This window comes from Jaculus jaculus, chromosome 14 (genome assembly GCF_020740685.1).
Source record: "Jaculus jaculus isolate mJacJac1 chromosome 14, mJacJac1.mat.Y.cur, whole genome shotgun sequence".
Classification (NCBI taxonomy): Eukaryota; Metazoa; Chordata; class Mammalia; order Rodentia; family Dipodidae; genus Jaculus; species Jaculus jaculus.
Window position 1 is genome coordinate 6,047,744 of NC_059115.1, and position 20,291 is coordinate 6,068,034.

Sequence of the window (20,291 nt, forward strand, 5' to 3'; positions counted from 1 at the left end):
TACCTCGAAAAACAAAAAACAACAACAACAACAAAAAACATGCAGTTTGCTGGAATTTCAAACTATTTTAACCTTTTTAATTTAATTTAATTTATTTATTTGAGAAAGAGGAAGAGGGGCTAGAGAGATGGCTTAGCGGTTAAGCGCTTGCCTGTGAAGCCTAAGGACCTCGGTTTGAGGCTCCATTCCCCAGGACCCACGTAAGCCAGGGGCATAAGGGGGCACATACATCTGGAGTTTGTTTGCAGTGGCTGGAGGCCGTGATGTGCCCATTCTCTCTCCCTCTATCTGCATCTTTCTCTCTGTGTCAAATAAATAAATAAAAAAAATTTTTTTCAAAAAGAGAGAGAGACAGAGAAAGAGAGAATGAGCATGCCAGGGCCTACAAACCACTGCAAACAAATTCCAGATGCATAGATGCATGTGCCCCTTGTACATCTGGCTTACTTGGGTAGTGAGGAATCTAACCTGGATCCTTAGGCTTCTCAGGCAAACACCTTAAATGCTAAGCCATTTCCCCAGTCCCCCTTTATTTGTAACTATTTTAATCTTTTTTGTTTTTTTTTTAAACTTTTTAAAATTTTTATTAGCATTTTCCATGATTATAAAAAAATCCCAAGGCCGGGCGTGGTGGCGCACGCCTTTAATCCCAGCACTCGGGAGGCAGAGGTAGGAGGATTGCAGGATTGCTGTGAGTTCGAGGCCACCCTGAGACTACAGAGTGAATTCCAAGTCAGCCTGGGATACAATGAGACCCTACCTCGGAAAACCAAAAAAAAAAAAAAAAAAAAAATCCCGTGTTAATTAATTTTAATCTTTTATTTTATTTTAGTTTATTTATTTGAGAGAGGGAGAGAGTGAGGAAGAGACAAGAGAGACCATTAGAGGAGGTGGTGATTTAATGTGTCAGAACTTAATATACATCAGCATACTGTAAACAATTCTAAAACATTGTAGGTAACCTCTCAAAACCCATGTAGCGACAAAGAATTGGAATTTATATAAAATCAATTTAAAAAGTAAAAGTAGAACTAATTGCAGCTCCGCCCCGCCCCCAGTCCGAGCGCAGGGCCGCTCCTGGCGGGGGGCGCTGCAGGCGGCTCGGCCCCGCCCTTCCCACCCGCTGGGACCCGCGGCCCCGCCCTTCCCACCCGCTGGGACCCGCGGCCCCGCCCTTCCCACCCGCTGGGACCCGCGGCCCCGCCCTTCCCGCGCCACTGCGCCCGGGCCTGAAGCCCACCTGCGCGTGCGGGACCACGTCGCCCTCCACGGGGAAGAAGGGCCGCAGGGGGCTGCCTGGGCGGCGGGACTGGGCGACCTGGGCCCGGCCACCTTCGCCAGCACTTCGGCCGTGTCCCCCCCCCCCCCCCCCGCAAGCAGAGTAAGCAAGAAGTTCACAGGTCTGCTCGGCTCAGAAACACCAAGTGCAAATCTGCTCCAGCTTCTGATAGCAGAGAACACATATTTTTAAGTTATAAAAAGGCCATCAAAGCTCCTGAGTCTGTGTCCACCATCATCACTGCAGTTTTCTACAAGTCCACTCGAAAAACCAAAAAAAAAAAAAAAAGATTGGGGGCTGAAGGGATGGCTCAGGGATTAAAGGCTCTTGCTTGCAAAGCCTGATGGCCTGGGTTCAATACCCAGTACCCGTAGTGCGCATGTATCTAGAATTTGCAGTGTCAAGAGGTCCTGGTTTGCTCATTCATTCTCTCTCTCTCTCCCCCTTACAAATAAATGAACAGAATATATTTTAAAGCATCAATGACTGGTTTCTGTAGTTCCTAGTAGTAAGTCCTGTCTTATTTTCCCGCATGGTATAAACTGCAGTCTCACGCAGGTCTGCGCGGAGGCCCAGCGGTTCCCCCAGCACGCCGCACACGCCGCCTAAACTGGCAGCAGAGGCGAACGGCCTCCTGGAGCGCGGTCAGCCAGGACGCTGAAACTGCTCCTCTGGGCACTGTTCCCCTTCGACGTGAAGCAGATACAGTGAGACCCTACCTCAGAAAACCAAAAAAAAAAAAAAAGTTCTAGTACCTGTGACAACCCACTATATTCCGTGTATTAATTACTCACAAATATAAGGGCCTCTACATTTAGCTCATTGTCAAACGACAGGAAAGGCCAGGCAGGGTTCAAGTTTCTGACAGCTCAGACTGGTCAGGAGAACCAAGCCACAGAGCCTGTGACAACAGGATTAGCACTAACAACTCTTTTATTAAAGCTTCAAGTACAGACATGCAGATATTCACAATTATCTGAAAACCAATCTCATTGGTCATTGAAACTATGTACGTATCACACATCAGTATAAATCAAGAGCGAATCTTTACATTCTTGTTCATCAACTGAGTGTTTTTAGTTCATTAACACAAAATACACACACTTAAGCCCTTTCACAGTATTTGAAATAATGTACATGTAATTTAGTGAATAAAAGTACAACGATAAAGGAATAAATCACAGTATAAAATGGAACTATCACCATGTGAGCCAGAAGAAATATTTAAACAAAGTATTTGAAAGAAGCAGTCCAGTCTACTTAAAGGGAAAGCACCCAAAGACAGTGTGAACTCACCTCCAAAACTGAAAAAATTTCCCATAGTCAAGTATTCGCGAAAACTAGCACTGACTGCTACGTGTGAGCGTCTGGTGAATCACCAAGTCTCCCACTGGCCCAAACAGCACTGAGGGGAGCAGATATCTCAGATATGTCATAGAGCTTTCAGGGACCTCACAATGCACATTGTGACATCGGCCAGCTGCTACTAGACTAGTGTGCTTATTGTCTGGTTTATTTATTAGAGAAACAGGCAGGTAGACAGAGAGAAAACGGGCATGCCAGGGCCTCTAGCCAATGGACGGCTAGTGTAGCTGGCTTACCCAGGTACTGGGGGATCGAACCTCGGTCCTCTGGCTCTGCCAGCAAGTGCCTTAACCACTAAGCCTTCTCTACAGCTCCCACAAGTGTGCTTACTTTAAATCAGCTCATGATTACACTTAATAGATTATGAATGTGTGTACAGTATACTCTTTCCCTAAGAATATAATTGTCAAAGTATATATTTTTCTCACGTTTAAAGTTTTAGAAGCTATTTGTCTCTAAATGCTTGACTACACTGAAGAATGGCCCTGTTCACTCAGCATTTAAGTGACAGACTATTTACTAAGGAAGAGTAAGAAAACAATGTTCTCTTCTAAGCACATTCTTGGGAGGGGAAAGCTCTCTTGGGGAGTCCCTTTATCCCCACTGTGACTCCAGGGAGCCTGGTGGACTTAGGGCTCCAGGCGCAACCCAGCCGGTGTGGGCTGAGCAAGGCACTGAACATGGGCCCGGCTGGCTCCTTGACTCCCGGACTGCCCAGGCCTCCTGAGTGGCCATTGACCTGCCCAGTGGCCCCAGCTCCTGGGCCGCTGCCTGCTGCTGCCCGAGACCAGCTGCTCTGGCTGGTCAGCGGTCCCGATGCCGAGGGGCTCAGCTCGCTGCACCTCCGGGCTGAGGGCCGCCAGGAGTCTGACATGAGGGGAGGAGTTCAAACTTGATCCGCTCTCAGGGGTGCGCAGGCCTCAGCAGTGACCCCCTTCCTCCTGTCCCCGCTGCCCTGGGTCTTCAGAGCTCTGAGCTTGCCACGCTCTCCTGTGCACAGGTCATGTGACATCAGGTTTCCAGAGGACACACACTGGGCGGTGGGGTGGCCCTGGTCTCAGCAAGCAGAGGACACCCGTGGAGTTCTGGCTTCTGGTGGCCCTGAGAACCCGACAGCCAGTGGCAGGGACTTGCAGCTGAGAGAGAAAGAAGAACAATTATGTCAATACCTGGGCTGGAGAGATGGCTCAAAGTAAGGTGCTTGCCTGCAGAGCCTAACAACTCAGGTTCGATTCCAGTACCAGCATAAAGCCAGATGCACAGGGTGGCACAACTATCTGGAGTTCCTTTGTAGCAGGTGGAGGCCCTGGCATGCCCATCCATCTTCAGTCATTCTTTCTTTGCAAGTAATAATAATAAACATTATTATTTATATATAAATAATATATAACATATAAAATAATAAATATACATAATAAATAAAAATTAATAATAATAAACCTGCTAAAGTGTCAGAACTTTTCCTCATTCAAGTGGTTGAACGTCCAGGTTGAGACAATTCCCACAGCCAGAGGCAAGGACACCAGGCTGGTACCCCCAGCAACAGCGCCTCTGGTGTATACGGTCAGTGGGCACCAAACGGTCCCACGGAGGGAGGAGCGGAAGCCCAGCTCTCTTGCACGCTGTGGTGACAGCTGCGGCAACCACTGGGCAGGTCAGTGGCCCACTCAGGAGTCCCAGGCAGCGCAGGAGCCTGTGTGCGCAGCGCTCAGCCCTCACTCCAGCCCAGCACAGACAGACCTCCAGCCTCAGGCTGTCCCCCAGGGTGCCCGGCTGAGCCACCACACCCAGAACCTGACTCAGTTTTGAAGGAGTAATTAATCAAAGTGTAAGCTACACCCCCAAACCCTCCTCCACCTTCCTAGAACTCATTATGTATCCCAGGATGGCCCTTGAGCTCCTTGCTTCTCCCGCCTCCACCTCCTAAGTGGCAGGTTTACAGGCCTACATCACGCTGTCTGGCTGCGTTTTAAGAATTAGGCTGCGACATCTTTGCAGCTGTGCAATATATTCTGCCTTCCTTGCTGACAAAGTGCCCTTTCCTGTCTTTTTTTTTTTTTCCTTTTCAAGGTAGGGTCTCACTCTAGACCAGGCTGACCTGGAATTCACTATGTATTCTCAGGGTGGCCTTGAACTCACAGCAATTCTCCTACCTCTGTCTCTCAAGTGCTGGGATTACAGATGTGTGCCACCATGCCCAGTGTCTTTTTCTTTTTCAAAGGCAGTGACTTTGTCTGTTTTTATTTATCTTATATGAGGTGCCTACCTACAGTGAATTAGTACCAAATAAGTCCGCAGTATGTTCTGAGGGGATATGTTACAATTTTACATCTGAATTAAATGCTACAGCAATGCCAAGACTTCCTTCCCGAGTGTGTCAGCTGCAGTCACCTAGACACGCATCATCACTAGCATTCAAGAAAGTGAACATGGAGGTAACCGTGCTTCCACAAGCAAGCTGAAATACTGGTGTTTTGAAATGGTAAGAGACATCCTTAGCTATCAGTAAATTAGTTAAATCTGCCCGTAAGATTAATGGGTAAACATACAATGAAACGGTTGTTGAACTCATAAATGTTCATTTGCAGGTACAAAAAAACTATCAAGACTGTCCAGTTAAAAGTTTTGTAGGTGGGCGTGGTGGCACACGCCTTTAATCTCAGGGCTTGGGAGGCAGAGCTAGGAGGATCGCTGTGAGTTTGAGGCCAGCCTGAGATTACAGAGTGAATTCCAGGTGAACCCGGGCTAAAGTAAGACCCTACCTCAAAAAAAAAAAAAAAAAAAAAAAGGTTTGTAAACACGGGCTGGAGAGATGGCTTAGAAGTTAAGATGTTTGCCTGCAAACCCAAGGGATCAAGGTTCGATGTTCCAGGACCCACGTTAGCCAGATGTACAAGGGGGCGCATGCATCTGGAGTTCGTTTGCTGTGGCTGGAGGTCTTGGCACGCCCATTCTCTCTCTGCTTCAAAATTTACACGTGCGTGTGTGTGTGTGTGTGTGTGTGTGTGTGTTTATGTATATATATTCCCCCATAAAGGACTCTTCCTGAGACTAAGGGAAGGAGGATATGTGCTAAGACCGGGGCCTCTCCCTCCTGTGCAACTTCCTGGAAGATGACACCGTGTCCCACTGAGAGGAGAGAAAGGTTGGCAAGAATCGGGCGTGCCCCTTTCCTGACCTCGGCTCCCCGCCTAACCCAAGCTCCAACCACAACCCGCACCACGCCCTGTTCCCGCCTTTGCCCTGCAGAGGAGGCAGCAGGAAGCCGGGCCCGGGGCTGAAGCAAACCCGAGGGCCCCTCCGTCCCTCCGGTCCCCGCAGAGAAAAGTCCCCAGGCCCGGGGTGGGGCGCGGCGCACCCCCACCCGGCATGTCCACCTCCTTGGCCGCGGCGGCCGGCGCGCTTCTGGCCCTGCTCGGGCTGGGCGCGTGCTGCAGCCCCGTCGTGGCCCGCAGCGCGTGGCAGGCGCGGGCGCCCGGGTGCTCGCAGCGCCTCCAGCACCCGCTCCGCTACGTGGTGGTCTCGCACACGGCGGGCAGCCCCTGCCACAGCCCGGCCTCCTGCCAGCAGCAGGCCCGCATCGTGCAGCACTACCACCAGCAGACGCTGGGCTGGTGCGACGTGGGCTACGAGTGAGTGGGGGGGGGCGGGGCGGGGGGCGGCTCGTTTTCATGGGGGGGGGAAATGAAGGTATTCTTTTTTATTATTTATTTGACAGAGAGAAAGAGGGAAAAAGAGAATGGGCGTGCCAGGGCTCCAGCCACTGCAAACGAATGCATGCGCCCCCTTGTGCATCTGGCTTACATGGGAATAGAACCTAGGTCCTTTGCCCTTGCAGACAAACGCCTTAACTGCTAAGTCATCCCTCCAGTCCCCTGCGGCTCGTCCTAACTCTCCTGGTGGGGTGGGGAACATCCTCCACCTCCTTAGATTGGGTCTTTTCTTAGGGTAACAGGCTTTAGGGGGTTGCCTTGTCAGGAGGATGGAGCCAGACTTGACTGAGCCCACCTCCAGGTCCCCATGTCACCATCTTGAGCAACGGGTGCACTGCTGCCCGAGACAGCATGGACGGGTCCTGTCCACTCCTCCTCGGCACAGGGCGATGGGATTATAACCGCCCCCCCCACACACACACCGTTCAGATCTATGATACTGCCTAGCATGGCATAGGAACCCCCCCCCCAAAAATGCATGGGTCATTGCCATTGCCACCAGGCACCTACTAGGTGCCAGGACTGGGGACACTGCTGGAAACTGCCACTCCAGCCCTATGTGCTCAAAGACCAGCAGCAAGCAGCGGCAGAGGCAGATTTGGAGGGGAGTTTAGATGGATGACGGAGGCAGGATGGAGTCATGCATACTGGCTCACCTGTGTAACCCCAACAGAGGTTACAGGCTGAGGCCAGGCTGAGCTTAGAGCAAAACCCTGTCTTAAATGGCTGGAGAGATGGCTTAGTGGTTAAGGCCTGCAAAGCCTAAGGAGCCAGGTTCAATTCTCCATGTCCCACATAAACCAGATGCACATAGTGGCACATGCGTCTGGAGTTCGCTTGCAGTGGCTGGAGACCCTGGCATACCCATCCTCTCCTTTCCCCCCTCCTCTTTCTGGTAAGTAAATCTTTAAAAATCAAAATCTTTAAAAAACAAAACAAAACAAAAAACGTCTTGCCAGGCGTTGTGGTGTACGCCTTTAATTCCAGCACTTGGGAAGCAGAGGTAGGAGGATTGCCGTGAGTTCGAGGCCACCCTGAGACTCCATAGTGAATTCCAGGTCAGCCTGGGCTGGAGTAAGACCCTACCTGGAAAAACAAAAACAAAAAAAACAGCAACAACAATAACAACAAAAAACCCCAAAACCAAAAAAACCAAAACCAAAAAAACCAAAACCAAAAAAACCCTGTCTTAACAGGAGCGGGGTTGGGGGTGGGGTTGCAGGTGATTGAGGGTAACCCTCAGAAGTCAGGCCCTTAAGGTGAGGGAAGGCCTCCCAGAGGCTGTGACTTTGAGGTGACTCTGGGGGGGGAACTGCAGTAGGAGACCCCACAGGACGAATGCTAGGAGCAAGTCTGACAGGTGGAGGCCGCTGGACAGAACTGGGGCAGCAGTGTGAATGACCGCAGGGCCAGCCGGGAGTACCTCGTGGTAAGATGGGACCCACAGAAGGTTCTAGGCTGTGAGGGCACAGGCTGGCTCGGGTTCTTGGGAGACTCACCCTCTGGCTGCAGTGAACTAACCACAGGCAATGAGGGCAGGACAGGTCCCTTGTTCAGAGTCACAGAGTCCCTCACACGGGCCTCTGTTCAAAGACAGTGGGGACATAGGAGCTCTGTGTGTTCTCCGGGCCAAGGTAAGCAACCTGCACAATTTACTGGAAATGGAGGCCCTAGGCCTCGCCAGTCTGTACTGTCAATCCCCACTGACAGAAACCTCAAGGATGTCCCTGGCCCTTCCTGCTCAAGATCTTATTACTCAAAGGCTCCAACTTCAAGGTCAGATGCAAGGGGTCAGGAGCTCCAGTCCTAAGCAGTACTACCAGAGCCCAGGCCCACAGCGTCTGCTCTAAATGGCCTTAGGAAGTAGCAGACCTGTTTGCTCTCATACTGTGGGGTTCAGGGTCAAATATTCTGGGTGTGCCCTTCTTATTTTTGCTCCAAGCCTCAGTTTCCTTGCCTGTCCTTTGAGCTGTTGACTGTCCCCACCTGCCCAGGGTGGCCAAGGTTTAGATGCCTGCAAGGTGAAAAACACAGGAAGCCCCTCCCCCCCTGCCCTGGGCCAGCTGCCAGGAATGTGGCAGGAAAGTCACCTGCTTGATGCTTCTTCCCCAAACAACTGCCAGGCCTCAAGGCGGGCAGTGAGCTGGCTTAAGAAGTTCCAGGATTCTTGGGCTGGAGAGATGGCTTAGCAGTTAAGTGCTTGCCTGTGAAGCCTAAGGACCCCGGTTCGAGGCTCAGTTCCCCAGGTCCCACGTTAGCCAGATGCACAAGGGGGCGCACGCGTCTGGAGTTCGTTTGCAGTGGCTGGAAGCCCTGGCGCGCCCATTCTCTCTCTCTCTCCCTCTGTCTTTCTCTCTATGTCTGTCGCTCTCAAATAAATAAATAAATAATGAACAACAACAAAAAAAGAAGTTCCAGGATTCTGTGTGTCATGGGGGGGGGGCAGGGGGTGAGATCCCCACCCCACCCCACCCCACCCCAGTGTAACTCCAAGGTGCCCAGGGAGATGCATTCAGTCAAAAACGTGTTGGAGTGAAGTGGATGGAAGGAACTCACTCACATCCTCGAGTCCTGGATCCTGAGAGGCCTCCATGGGCCAGAGGCAGAGGAGCAAGGGCGGACTTCTGAGGGCCAGGGAGGGGGCTCTGGGGACTGGACTGTCTGCATCTCAGCACTGGGGAGGACGACTGTTTGTGGGAGCACATGAGAGAGAGGGAGAGAGGAAGGGAGGGAGGGAGACAGAAGGGAACCAGGGGTGGGACTGCTGTGCAACCTTGGGGACTGACTCCACCCCCTCTGATTTTGTGTAAGACAGGGGTGGCAGTGGCTCTCCTGCTGCCAGAAAAAGGAGAAAAAGGTAGGCACAGAGGTGTGCTAGGAACGTGCCAGGGACAGTAAATGGCCACCATCAAGTTATGAATTGTGGGGAATGAAGGAAGAAGAGATGTGGGGGAAACTCTACCTGCAATGGCAGGAAAGGAGCACTGGTGAGTTTTGGGGGAAGGGGTCCTCACTGGGAAGACCACCTGTTCTCATCAAACCCTGCCCCCTCCAAACAGCTTCCTGATTGGAGAGGATGGGAATGTGTATGAAGGTCGTGGCTGGAACATCAAGGGTGCCCACACAGGTCCCACCTGGAACCCCATATCTATTGGCATCACCTTCATGGGCAACTACATGGGTGAGTGCTGAATGTCCAGGAGCTGATGGGAGGGAAGCAGTGTTCGATCCCCAGTTGATCTATAGTATATCTGCTGGGTGTGGTGGCGCATGCCTTTAATCCCAGTACTCTTGGGAGGCTAAAACAGGACGATCACCAAGAGTTCGAGGCCAGGTTGGGCTACAAAGTGAGGACGGCCTGAGCTAGAGTTGAGACCCTGCTTAAAAGGAAAAAAAAAATAAAAAAAAGACGTGGGAGGCACAGGCAGGAGGATCGTCCTGAGTTCAAGGCCAGCCTGGAACTACAGAGTAAATCCCACAGCAGCCTGTGCTAGAGTAAGAGCCCAACTCGAAAACAAAACAAACAAAAAACCCGGGCACAGTGACACACGCCTTTAATCCCAGCACTGGGGAGGCAGAGGTAGGAGGATCACCATGAGTTCAAGGCCACCCTGAGATTACATAGTGAATTCCAGGTCAGCTAGAGCAAGACCCCACCTCAAAATAGAAAAAAAAAAAAAAAAAAAAAGCAAGCCAGGGTCTTTGTGTTTAAGGCACTTGCCTGAGAAGCCTAAGGACCCATGTTTGACCCCACATAAGCCAAACGCATGGTCTTACATGCCCACATGCCCACTAGGAGCATCTGGAGTTCAACTGTAGTGGCTGAGGCCCTGGCAGGCCACGCCCCCCCCATCTCTCACGCACTCTAAAATAACAAAAAATCTGTTTTAAAAGTCAGGTATGGTGTAATTCCAGCACTCCAGAGGCAAAGGTAGGTGGATTGCCGTGAGTTTGAGACCACCATGAGACTACATAGTGAATTCCAGGTCAGCCTACGCTGGAGTGAGACCCTACCACAAAAAAAAAAAAAAAAAAAAAGCCCAGCATGGTGACACACGCCTTTAATTCCTGCACTTTGGAGGCAGAGGTTGGAGGATTGCTGTGAATTTGAGGCTGGCCTGAACTACATAGTGAATTGCAGATCAGCCTGGGCTAGATTGAAACTCTACCTTGAAAAAAGAAAACCAAAATAACAAACAAAAGAAAGGCAGGATGGTGCCTGGTGCCAGCTGTAATCTCAGCACTCAGCAGATGGAGGCAAGAGAACCCTGAGTTCAAACCCAGGCTGGACCACATAGTGAGTTCAAGGCCAACTTCAGCTCCATAGTGAGCACCTGTCTCAAAAAGTGCTCTTTGACACACAGGAGGCGCCATCTAGATGTCACCTCATTAATGGAGGTAGGAGGGCCAGGGCCAGGGCCAGGCAATTCAGACAACCAGCTCTGGCTGAAGGCTTCCCCGTGCCGGGCGCCCCTCTAGCTTCACCTCCCACACGGCCTACGGAATCAGGAACCCTGACTTTCTCACCACAAATGTCCAGGGAACTGGGATACAGGATGGTTAAGACCTGCTAGAAGCTGTTTACCCACCACCCTACCTCACTAGCTGTGCCCTCTGGGGAGGCCCCAGTCTAACTTCTGCGTGTGCCCCCTCCCACAGAGAGGGTGCCTCCGAAACGCGCCCTCCAGGCTGCCTTGAACCTGCTGGACTGTGGCGTGGCTCGGGGGTTCCTGAGACCCAAGTATGAGGTGAAGGGACACCGCGACGTGCAGCAGACGCTCTCCCCAGGAGACCAGCTCTACGAAGCCATTCAGAGTTGGCCGCACTACCGCGAGTGAGGCTCGGCAACGCCGCGATATGGCTCCAGAAATGGTTCCCGCCTCCGCCTCCGCCCCAAACGTCCTCCCTCCTGCTACCCGGTCCTCCAATAAAGGTGCAGTGGATTTCTGGGGGGTTAAAAGAGGGGTGCTGGAGTGAAGAGCCCTGGCAGGTCAGAGTGAATGGGCTGCTCGTCCCTGGGGTAGGACGGGCGGGGCGGGGGCCGGTTCTGAAGAGCTGGTAATTCGAGGGGTCAGCCTTCAACCGCAAACTGCCCCCCCCCCACCGCCCGCGTTCCTGCCTGGGCACAGACCTGTGGCCTGGGACGCCCGCCTCCCTCCCGGAGTCACTGCAGACTCGAACCTGCCCCCCGGACAGAATCGCCGCCCAGCTGGCCGTGGCTCCTCCAGGCGTGGGAGACACTCACCGGGCTGGACCCGCTCCAGGGCGAGGGGCTGGGCGGCTTCCCGCGGCCGCAGGGGGAGCTGCGGAGAGAGCACAGGAGGGGTCTTTGTGCCTCCCACTGGCCTGGCTCGGGTAGAGACCCTCGGCCTCTGTCCTCTAGTCGCCCCTCCAAGGGGCGGTTCCGGTCTCCACGGCACCCTTCCGAGACGGCCCTTCCCGCGGTCCACGTTTACCCTCTGGACAGCGACTCGGAGAAGTCCTCGAACTCGCTGCAGGAGCTGGCCGACGAGCAGCGGCTGCGGAAGCTGTCCACTGGGGGAGACGGCGAGTGAGCGCCGCCGCCCGCCGCCCGCCCCCCGCGCCGCCCGCCCGCCCCGCTTACCCGAGGAGCTGCGGTGCCGGGAGCAGCTCGCAGCGTCCCCTCGGCCGGTCACAGCGGCTGGAGGCCGGGTCTGCCGAGACCAGGAGACGGAAGGGCCGTCCCCGCTTCCTCCACTGCCCAACCGGTGGCGCTGCTGCTGCTGCCTGGGAAACGGAGGAGCCCGCCCCGTGGTGACCCACCGGGGGTCACTGGGGACACAGCCCACGGGGATGGAGAGACCAGCACAGCAGGTGAGGGGCGGGGGCGGGAGGAGGGCCAGGGATGGGCGGGAGGATGGGGGGGCAGAGATGGGCAGAGGGAGGAACAAGGCCTGAAGGGAAGAAACCAGATTGGGGTCAAGTGACAGGGAGACAGGCTGGCACGGAGAGGGACCAGGTACCCAGCAGGGGTGAGGGCAGGGGAGAGGCACTGACTTCACCCTGATCTCTCTCTGCTTCTTCTCCTTGGCTTTCACAAAGGCTGTAGGATCGAAACGGGGTGCGCGGCCACCTAGGACAGTGTGGGGAGGAGGCTGGGGTCACCACCCGGCCTCCCAGGCGAGCTTGTTCCGCATCCAAGGCAGGGCAGAAGGGCACAGACCTGAGGGCGAGGGTGACGGACGGGCGGGTCGGCCTCGGCCCCGGACCCCACGGCCGCTCTCCCGCGACGAGGATCGGGTGGCACCGCGGCCACGAGACGTGGAGCGCTCGCGGGACGACGAAGCCCGGTCTTCCCGGGCCGGGGCCGGGCCCATTGGCAGCGCCCGTCTCCTGCGGGCACAGGACCCGCTGTTAGTTTCCTACTGGCCAGGAAAACCCCAGTGTTGGTGCCAACTGCGCTGCTCTGAACCCTCAAGCCCACCCCCAACTCCCACATATTCCCTTCCCAATGCGCCGCCGCTCCCCGAGTCCAGCTCCCCACTCCAAACCCCGTTTGTCACGCCCTGCCCACTGACACCTGCGCCGGACACAGCTCCGCGGGAGCCCTTCCCAATGTCCCTCCACCCAGGCCAGGCAAGGCCGGCGGACAGCAGCCCGCAGACCCCCCTTTCCCCGGCTGCGCCCCAGGCCAGACCCCGAGCCCCGCCCAGCTCCCTGCCCGGCCCGCCGCAGACGCGCCCTCCGCCACCCCCGCTTGCACAGCGCCAGCTCGCCGCTCAGCGTCTTCAGCCCCGCGCATAGGCTGCGCTCCGACGCGCCTTCGCCTCCTCCAGCTGCGGACAGAAGGCCGCAGGGTCCAGCCCCGCCGAGGACCCGACACCCCCCCGCCCCCGCCGCCGCCCGCCTCACCTCCTTGGCCAGGCGGCGGCAGTCCTGGCCGCGGCGGGCCACCCCTCGCGAGCCCAGGCCGCGCTCCTGCCGCAGCTCCAGCTCCAAGCTCCGCACCAGCCCGCGCAGCGCCTCGGCCTCCTGGCGCGCCGCCCTGCCGGCCAGCGCCTCCTCCCGCGAGCGGCCCAGCTGCGCCTCAAGCTCGCGCTTCTCCGCCGCCAGGCGGGACACCCTGCGGGCGGAGGGGACAGCGGCTCGGTCCACCCTCCCGCTCCTCACGGGGTGGGGGAGCTTGCCCAGACCCCACACTGCCTTCACCCATCCACCGCACACTGACCACACACTCCCTACCTTCACCATCCACCGCACACTGACCACACACTCACTACCTTCACCATCCACCGCACACTGACCACACACTCACTACCTTCACCATCCACCGCACACTGACCACACACTCACTACCCTCGCCATCCACCGTCCACTGACCACACACTCACTACCGTCACCATCCCACCGCACACTGACCACACACTCCCTACCTTCACCATCCACCGCACACTGACCACACACTCACTACCCTCATCATCCACCGCCCACTGACCACACACTCACTACCTTCACCATCCACCGCACACTGACCACACACTCACTACCCTCACCATCCACCGCACACTGACCACACACTCCCTACCTTCACCATCCACCGCACACTGACCACACACTCCCTACCTTCACCATCCACCGCACACTGACCACACACTCCCTACCTTCACCATCCACCGCACACTGACCACACACTCCCTACCTTCACCATCCACCGCACACTGACCACACACTCCCTACCTTCACCATCCACCGTCCACTGACCACACACTCACTACCGTCACCATCCCACCGCACACTGACCACACACTCACTACCCTCATCATCCACCGCCCACTGACCACACACTCACTACCTTCACCATCCACCGCCCACTGACCACACTCACTACCTTCACCATCCACCGCCCACTGACCACACACTCACTACCTTCACCATCCACCGCCCACTGACCACACTCACTACCTTCACCATCCACCGCACACTGACCACACACTACCTTCACCATCCACCGCCCACTGACCACACTCACTACCTTCACCATCCACCGCCCACTGACCACACACTCACTACCTTCACCATCCCACCGCAGACTGACCACACACACACACACACACACACACACACTACCTTCATCCATCCCAACGCAAAGGCTGGCCACACACACACACAACCTTCATCCATCCTACAGTGATAACATGGAAATACATACACAATACAGTACCTTCACCCATCCCACCACAAAGACATGGCCACACACACACACAGCCTTCACCCATCCCACAGCAAAGACGCGTTTTTCCAGGTAGGAGATAAGGAATGGGAACAGAGTCTCGTATCTTCTGATTCTAAAAGAGGTCATTGGTCTGAGCACCCCATGAAAGCCAGGCCTGATCCTGGTGCTCTCCTCCTCACCCACCCTTCCCAGCCAGATCTCAGGGTCTCCTTTTACTAGAAACTGCGCTCAACAAGACCCTGAAGAAAATAACATGAAGGACTGGAGAAATGGCTTAGCGGTTAAGGTGTTTGCCTGCAAAGCCAATGGATCCCAGTTCGATCCTCCAGGGCCCATGTAAACCGGATGCACAGGGGGTCCATGCATCTGGAGTTCGTCTGCAGTGGCTGGAGGCCCTGCTGTGTCCATTCTCTCTCGACCCCCCTCTTTCTCAAATAAATATGTTTTTGTTTGTTTGTTTTTGTATTTATTTATTTGAGAGTGACAGAGAGAGAAAGAGGCAGATAGATAGAGAATGGGCACACCAAGGCCTCCAGCCACTGCAAAGGGCCTCCAGACGCGAATCTGGCTATCAAGGGTCCTGGGGAATCGAGCCTCAAACCGGGGTCCTTAGGCTTGACAGGCAAGCACTTAGCTGCTAAGCCATCTCTCCAGCCTGATAAATATGTTTTAAAAAGGAAACAACATGAAGCTTTTTAAGAAGGAAACCTAAGTGTCCCTTAACAAAGGAGGCGAATTTCTGTTGTGGTTGTGCACTCAGAGGAGACCCACGCAGTCCTGAAAGACGGTGGTGGACGCTCTGCCGTCTGCAGGACACTAGGAGACAGAGGTTTAAACGGCACAGAACAGGCTGCAGAGACGGCTTAGCGGTTAAGACGCTTGCCTGCAAAGCCCAAGGACCCAATACCCAGGTCGGGCAGATGGATAAAGTGGTGCATGCCACAGCAAATCTTACAGCTCCATATCTGGCATTTGGGGCTTGTGTTGGAATCATTTGGGTCCCAGTGGTCTGGGTAGCTCCAGCCATCTGGCTGTGCAGCCTGTAGCTTTCCTTGGCAGATATCCCATGGATCTGGAATCTCCAACATTCTGAGGTTTTCATTGGAAGGCATTTTAGTGGTTTGAATGTAAAATGTCCCCCCATGGCCTCACATTTGAATACTTGATCCCCATTTGATGGTGCTGCATGGGAAAATTGTGGAGTCTTTGGGGGACAGAGCCTTACTGGGGGCAGGCCTTGGAGTGTTACAGCCCAGCCTCACTTGCCACATTTGACTCGCACTGTCTGCTTTCCAACTACCTGTGACGTGATGGCCTGACCATTCATAATGGACTGTGTCTCCTTGAAGTGTGTGATGCCTGGCTGGCTGCCTCTGCCATGCTTGCCCCACCATGATGAGACGTCCCTTCAAAACTGACAGCAAGAAATAAACCATAAGTTGCTTCTGAAAAAAAAATAAAATAAAATAAAAATAAAAAATAAAGTGGTGCATGCATCTGGAGTTTGTCTGCAGGGGCTAGGGGCCCTGGGGCGCACATTCTCTCTCTCTCTCTCAAATAAACACTAAATGGCACAGAACAATATATTAAGGAAGTCCCTTTTGTAAAAGTAAGCAACTACAATATGTGTATGCATTAAAATACATACATACACAGGCCTTTAATCCCAGCCCTCGGGAAGAACAGGTAGGAGGATCACTGTGAGTTTGAGGCCAACCTGAGACGACATAGTGAATTCCAGGTCAGCCTGGGCTACAGCAAGATCCTATCTCGAAAAAAATAAAAATTACATATGTAATGACTGACAGGCGTGGTGGCACATGCCTTTAATTCCAGCATTTGGGAGACAAAGGTAGGAGGATCACTGAGTTCAAGGCCAGCCTGGCACTACAGAGTGAGTTCCAGGTCAACCTGAGGTAGAGTGAGCCCCTACCTCAAGAAAAATAAAAATGAATGAATAAAATGAGAAGGGAGGAACACAGAGGTAAACTGAGGCGTCTCTGAACAAAACCACATTTTCTAGCTCTGAATCTGGAATCAGAAATTATAAAAATATTTTCTGTAGAGGCAGAGACTCACTGTGTTTCCTGGGCTAGTGTTTACCTCCTGCTTCCAGTGGCCCTCCTGTCTCAGCTTCCCACATAGCTGGGACTATGGGCAAGCTTGGCTAGCTAGAAGAAAACTGGCATAAAAAGAACTCACTCGATATCAGAGTTGGTACAGTGTTGCAGCACCGTGTGGTGTGACTACACAGTGTGGCAGCAAGGGGGCACTGCCTGAGGACTAAAGTGGTCTGCACAGACATCGTCACCTTTATTCCCAACTCTTATAATAATCACATTGGGGCTGTAGATATGATTTAGTGGTTAAGGCGCTTGCCTGCAAAGCCTAAGGACCCAAGTTCAACTCTCAGGTCTCGCATAAGCCAGGCGCAAGGTTGTGCACATGCCCGTAAGGTGGCACACATGTCTAGAGTTCAATTGCAAAGGCTGGAGACCCTGGTGCACCAATTCTCTCTCATAAAAAAATTAAATTGGTTATTATTTACAGTAAAACAAACTGATTATTTTGTTACTATCCCTGAAAACTACTATTTGTCACCACCAGAAAAAGATAGTTATAAAATCAAAAAGGGAGCTGTAGAGATAGCTCAGTTGTTAAGGCGCTTGCCTGTAAAGCCTAATGACCCAGGTTCGATTCCCCAGTGCCCACATAAGCGCAAGATGCACAAAGGGGTACGCCTGTGTCTGGAGTTCATTTGCAGTGGCTGGAGGCCCTGCCACACCTGTTCTGTCTGTCTGTCTCACTTCTCTCTCTCTTTGCTTGCAAATAAAGAAATACTTTTAAGAGCCAAGCATGGTGGTGCATGTCTTTAATCCTAGCAATTGAGAGGCAGAGGTAGGAGGTTTCACTGTGAGTTTGAGGCCAGCCTGAGACTATGTAGTAAATTCCAGGTCAGCCTGGGCTAGAGTGAGACCCTACCTCGAAAGACCAAAGAAAAAAAATTGTTTTTTTAAGCCCCAGGCTGGAAACATGGCTTAGTGGTTAAGGAGTTTGCCTGTGAAGCCTAAGGACCCAGGTTCAATTCACCAGTACCCATGTATGCAAGATGCACAAGGTGGCACATCCATCTGGAGTTCTTTTGCAGCAGCTAGAGGCCCTGGTGTGTCCATTCGCTCCCTTCCTCCCTCTCTCCCATGCCCCCACAAATAAATAAAAATTTTTAAAAGTCTCTAAAGATTAGGAGGAGAAAACTAATAAAAACCGGAATAAAGGCTGGAGAGATGGCTTAGCAGTTAAGGCGCTTGCCTGCAAAGCCGAAGGACCCAGGTTCTATTCTCCAGAACTCACGTGCACTGGAGGCATGAGGTGGGGTGTGCATGTGGGGTACACTTGGAGTGGCTAGAGGGCCGAGTGCACCCATTTCTCTCTCTCTCAAATAAACAAAAGTAAATAAATAGTGTTTAATGGGACCAGGGGCTGGGGAGGCGGCTCAGTGGTGAAGCGCTTGCTGTGCACTATGAGGACCAGAGTTCGGACCCCAACAGTCACGCAGAAGCCGGGCGTGGGGGAGCGCACCTGAAACCCCAGCACTGGGCAAGTAAACACAAAAGAATGACCAGACTTGTGAACTCCAGTTTCAGTGGGAGGTCCTGTCTCAGGAAACACGATGATAATAAAAGGTGGCGAACTACTGAGGAAGATGCTCAGCGCTGCCCTCTGCCCTCCACAGGTCATGTGCTCCCACATACATACAAACACGCATACACAGGCCACATATGCACAAACAATGTAACGTGGGGGCTGGAGACATGGCTTAGTGGTTAACCACTTGCCTGTGAAGCCTAAGGACCCCAGTTCAAGGCTCGATTCCCCAGAACCCATGTAAGCCACACGCACAAGGGGGCGCATGTATCTGGAGTTTGTTTGCAGTGGCCCCCTCTCTCTCTTTCTGCTGTTCTGAAATAAATAAATAAATAAATAAAAATAAAGAGCTGGGCGTGGTGGTGCACACCTTTAATCCCAGCACTCAAGAGGCAGAGGTAAGAGGATCACTGTGAGTTCGAGGCCACCCTGAGACTACATAGTGAATCCCAGGTCAGCCTGGACTAGAGTGAGACCCTACCTTGAAAAACGAAACAATAAAAATAAAAATAAAAAATGGAACATTATTTACTCATCAAATAAACCCAGAGATATGCTCTGTTCAAAGGTTGGAGTGCTGATGAAAACACGAGCTGAACATAAACAAGTCTCCTGAAAAGTAGAAGTTAACCCACACGAGAAAAGAACCTCTGTTCATCAAAAGACACTACTCAGGGCTGAAGAGATGGCTTAGCAGTTGAGCTGCTTGCCTGCAAAGTCAAAGGACCATGGTTCGATTCCCCAGGACCCATGTGAGCAAGATGCACAAGGAGGCACATGCATCTGGAGTTTGTTTGCAACAGCTGGAGGCCCTGGTGTGCATTCGTTCTCCCTCTCTCTCTTTCTCTCCCCCTCCCTTCCCTCCCTCTCTCAAATAAACAAACATATAAACAAATAAAATTTTTAAGTCATCTTGAGTGTATCTCTTTTTAAAAAAACAAAAAAAAAAAAAAAAGAAAGAAAGAAAGATCTCAGGGCTGGAGAGAGAGCTCAGTAGTAGCTTAGCGGTTAAAGCATTTGCCTGCACAGCCAAAGGATTCCAGCTCTATTCTCTAGGTCCCACATAAGCCAAATGCACAAGGGGATGCATGCATCTGGATTTCATCTGAGTGACTGGAGGTCCTGGCATGCCCATTCTCTCTCTCTCTCTCTCTCTCTCTCTGTCTCTCTCTCTCTGTCTCTCTCTGTCTCTCTGTCTCTGTCTCTCTGTCTGTCTTCCTCCCTCCCTCCCTCTTCCTCTTTCCTCATATAAATAAATATTTTTTACAAAATCTCAAAGAGGGCTGGAGAGAGAGCTCAGTAGTTAAAGGCACTTACTTGCAATCTGACTGCTGGGGTTCAATTCCTCAGTATCCATATAAAGCCAGATGTACAAAGTAATAGATGGGTCTGGAGTTTATCTGTAGTGGCTGAAGGCCCTGGCACAACCATTTCCCCCCCCCCTTTAATAAATAATAATTTTGTAATCTCAAAAAGACACAAGGTGGGCTGGAGAGGCTTAGCGGTTAAGCACTTGCCTGTGAAGCCTAAGGACCCAGGATTGAGGCTCCATACCCAAGGACTAACGTAAGCCAGATGCACAAAGTGGTGCCTGCATCTGGAGTCTGCAGTGGCTGGAGGCCCTGGCGTGCCCATTCTCCCTCCCCTCCCTCTCTCTCTCTCTCCCTCCCTCCCCCCCCCCCCGCCCATGTCACTCTCAAGTAATTAAAATTAAAAAAGAGGGCTGGAGAGATGGCTTAGCGGTTAAGTGCTTGCCTGTGAGGCCTAAGGACCCCGGTTCGAGGCTCGATTCCCCAGGACCCACATTAGCCAGATGCACAAGGGGGCGCACGTGTCTGGAATTCGTTTGCAGTGGCCGGAGGACCTGGCGTGCCCATTCTCTCTCTCTCTCTCTCTCTCTCTCTCTGTCTCTCTCAAATAAATAAATAAACAAAAAAAATTTTTTTAAAGAGAAACACATTAACAAACAGCAGTAATCAGAAGTATTTGGATACTACTTCAAACAGCAACAGAAGATACTGGTGAGATAGAGAAGTGTGAACATACTCACACAGAGTAGCAGATAAAATTACAGAACTATAATTTACTAGTGTTG

General features: G+C 52.7%; 1 protein-coding gene across 1 annotated transcript in view; it reads right to left on the reverse strand.

Moving 5' to 3' along the window:
• Positions 1–2,194: 2,194 nt before the first annotated feature.
• The window catches only part of LOC123454709 (centrosomal protein CCDC61-like), a 36,404-nt gene continuing 18,307 nt past the window's right edge, over positions 2,195–20,291 (reverse strand). Inside the window, 10 exon segments of the mRNA XM_045133622.1 lie at positions 2,195–3,780; positions 11,058–11,303; positions 11,603–11,660; positions 11,814–11,892; positions 11,963–12,105; positions 12,376–12,451; positions 12,542–12,711; positions 13,070–13,137; positions 13,140–13,154; positions 13,231–13,441. Coding sequence (XP_044989557.1) covers positions 3,646–3,780; positions 11,058–11,303; positions 11,603–11,660; positions 11,814–11,892; positions 11,963–12,105; positions 12,376–12,451; positions 12,542–12,711; positions 13,070–13,137; positions 13,140–13,154; positions 13,231–13,441 — 1,201 coding nt within the window. The 3' untranslated portion in view covers positions 2,195–3,645.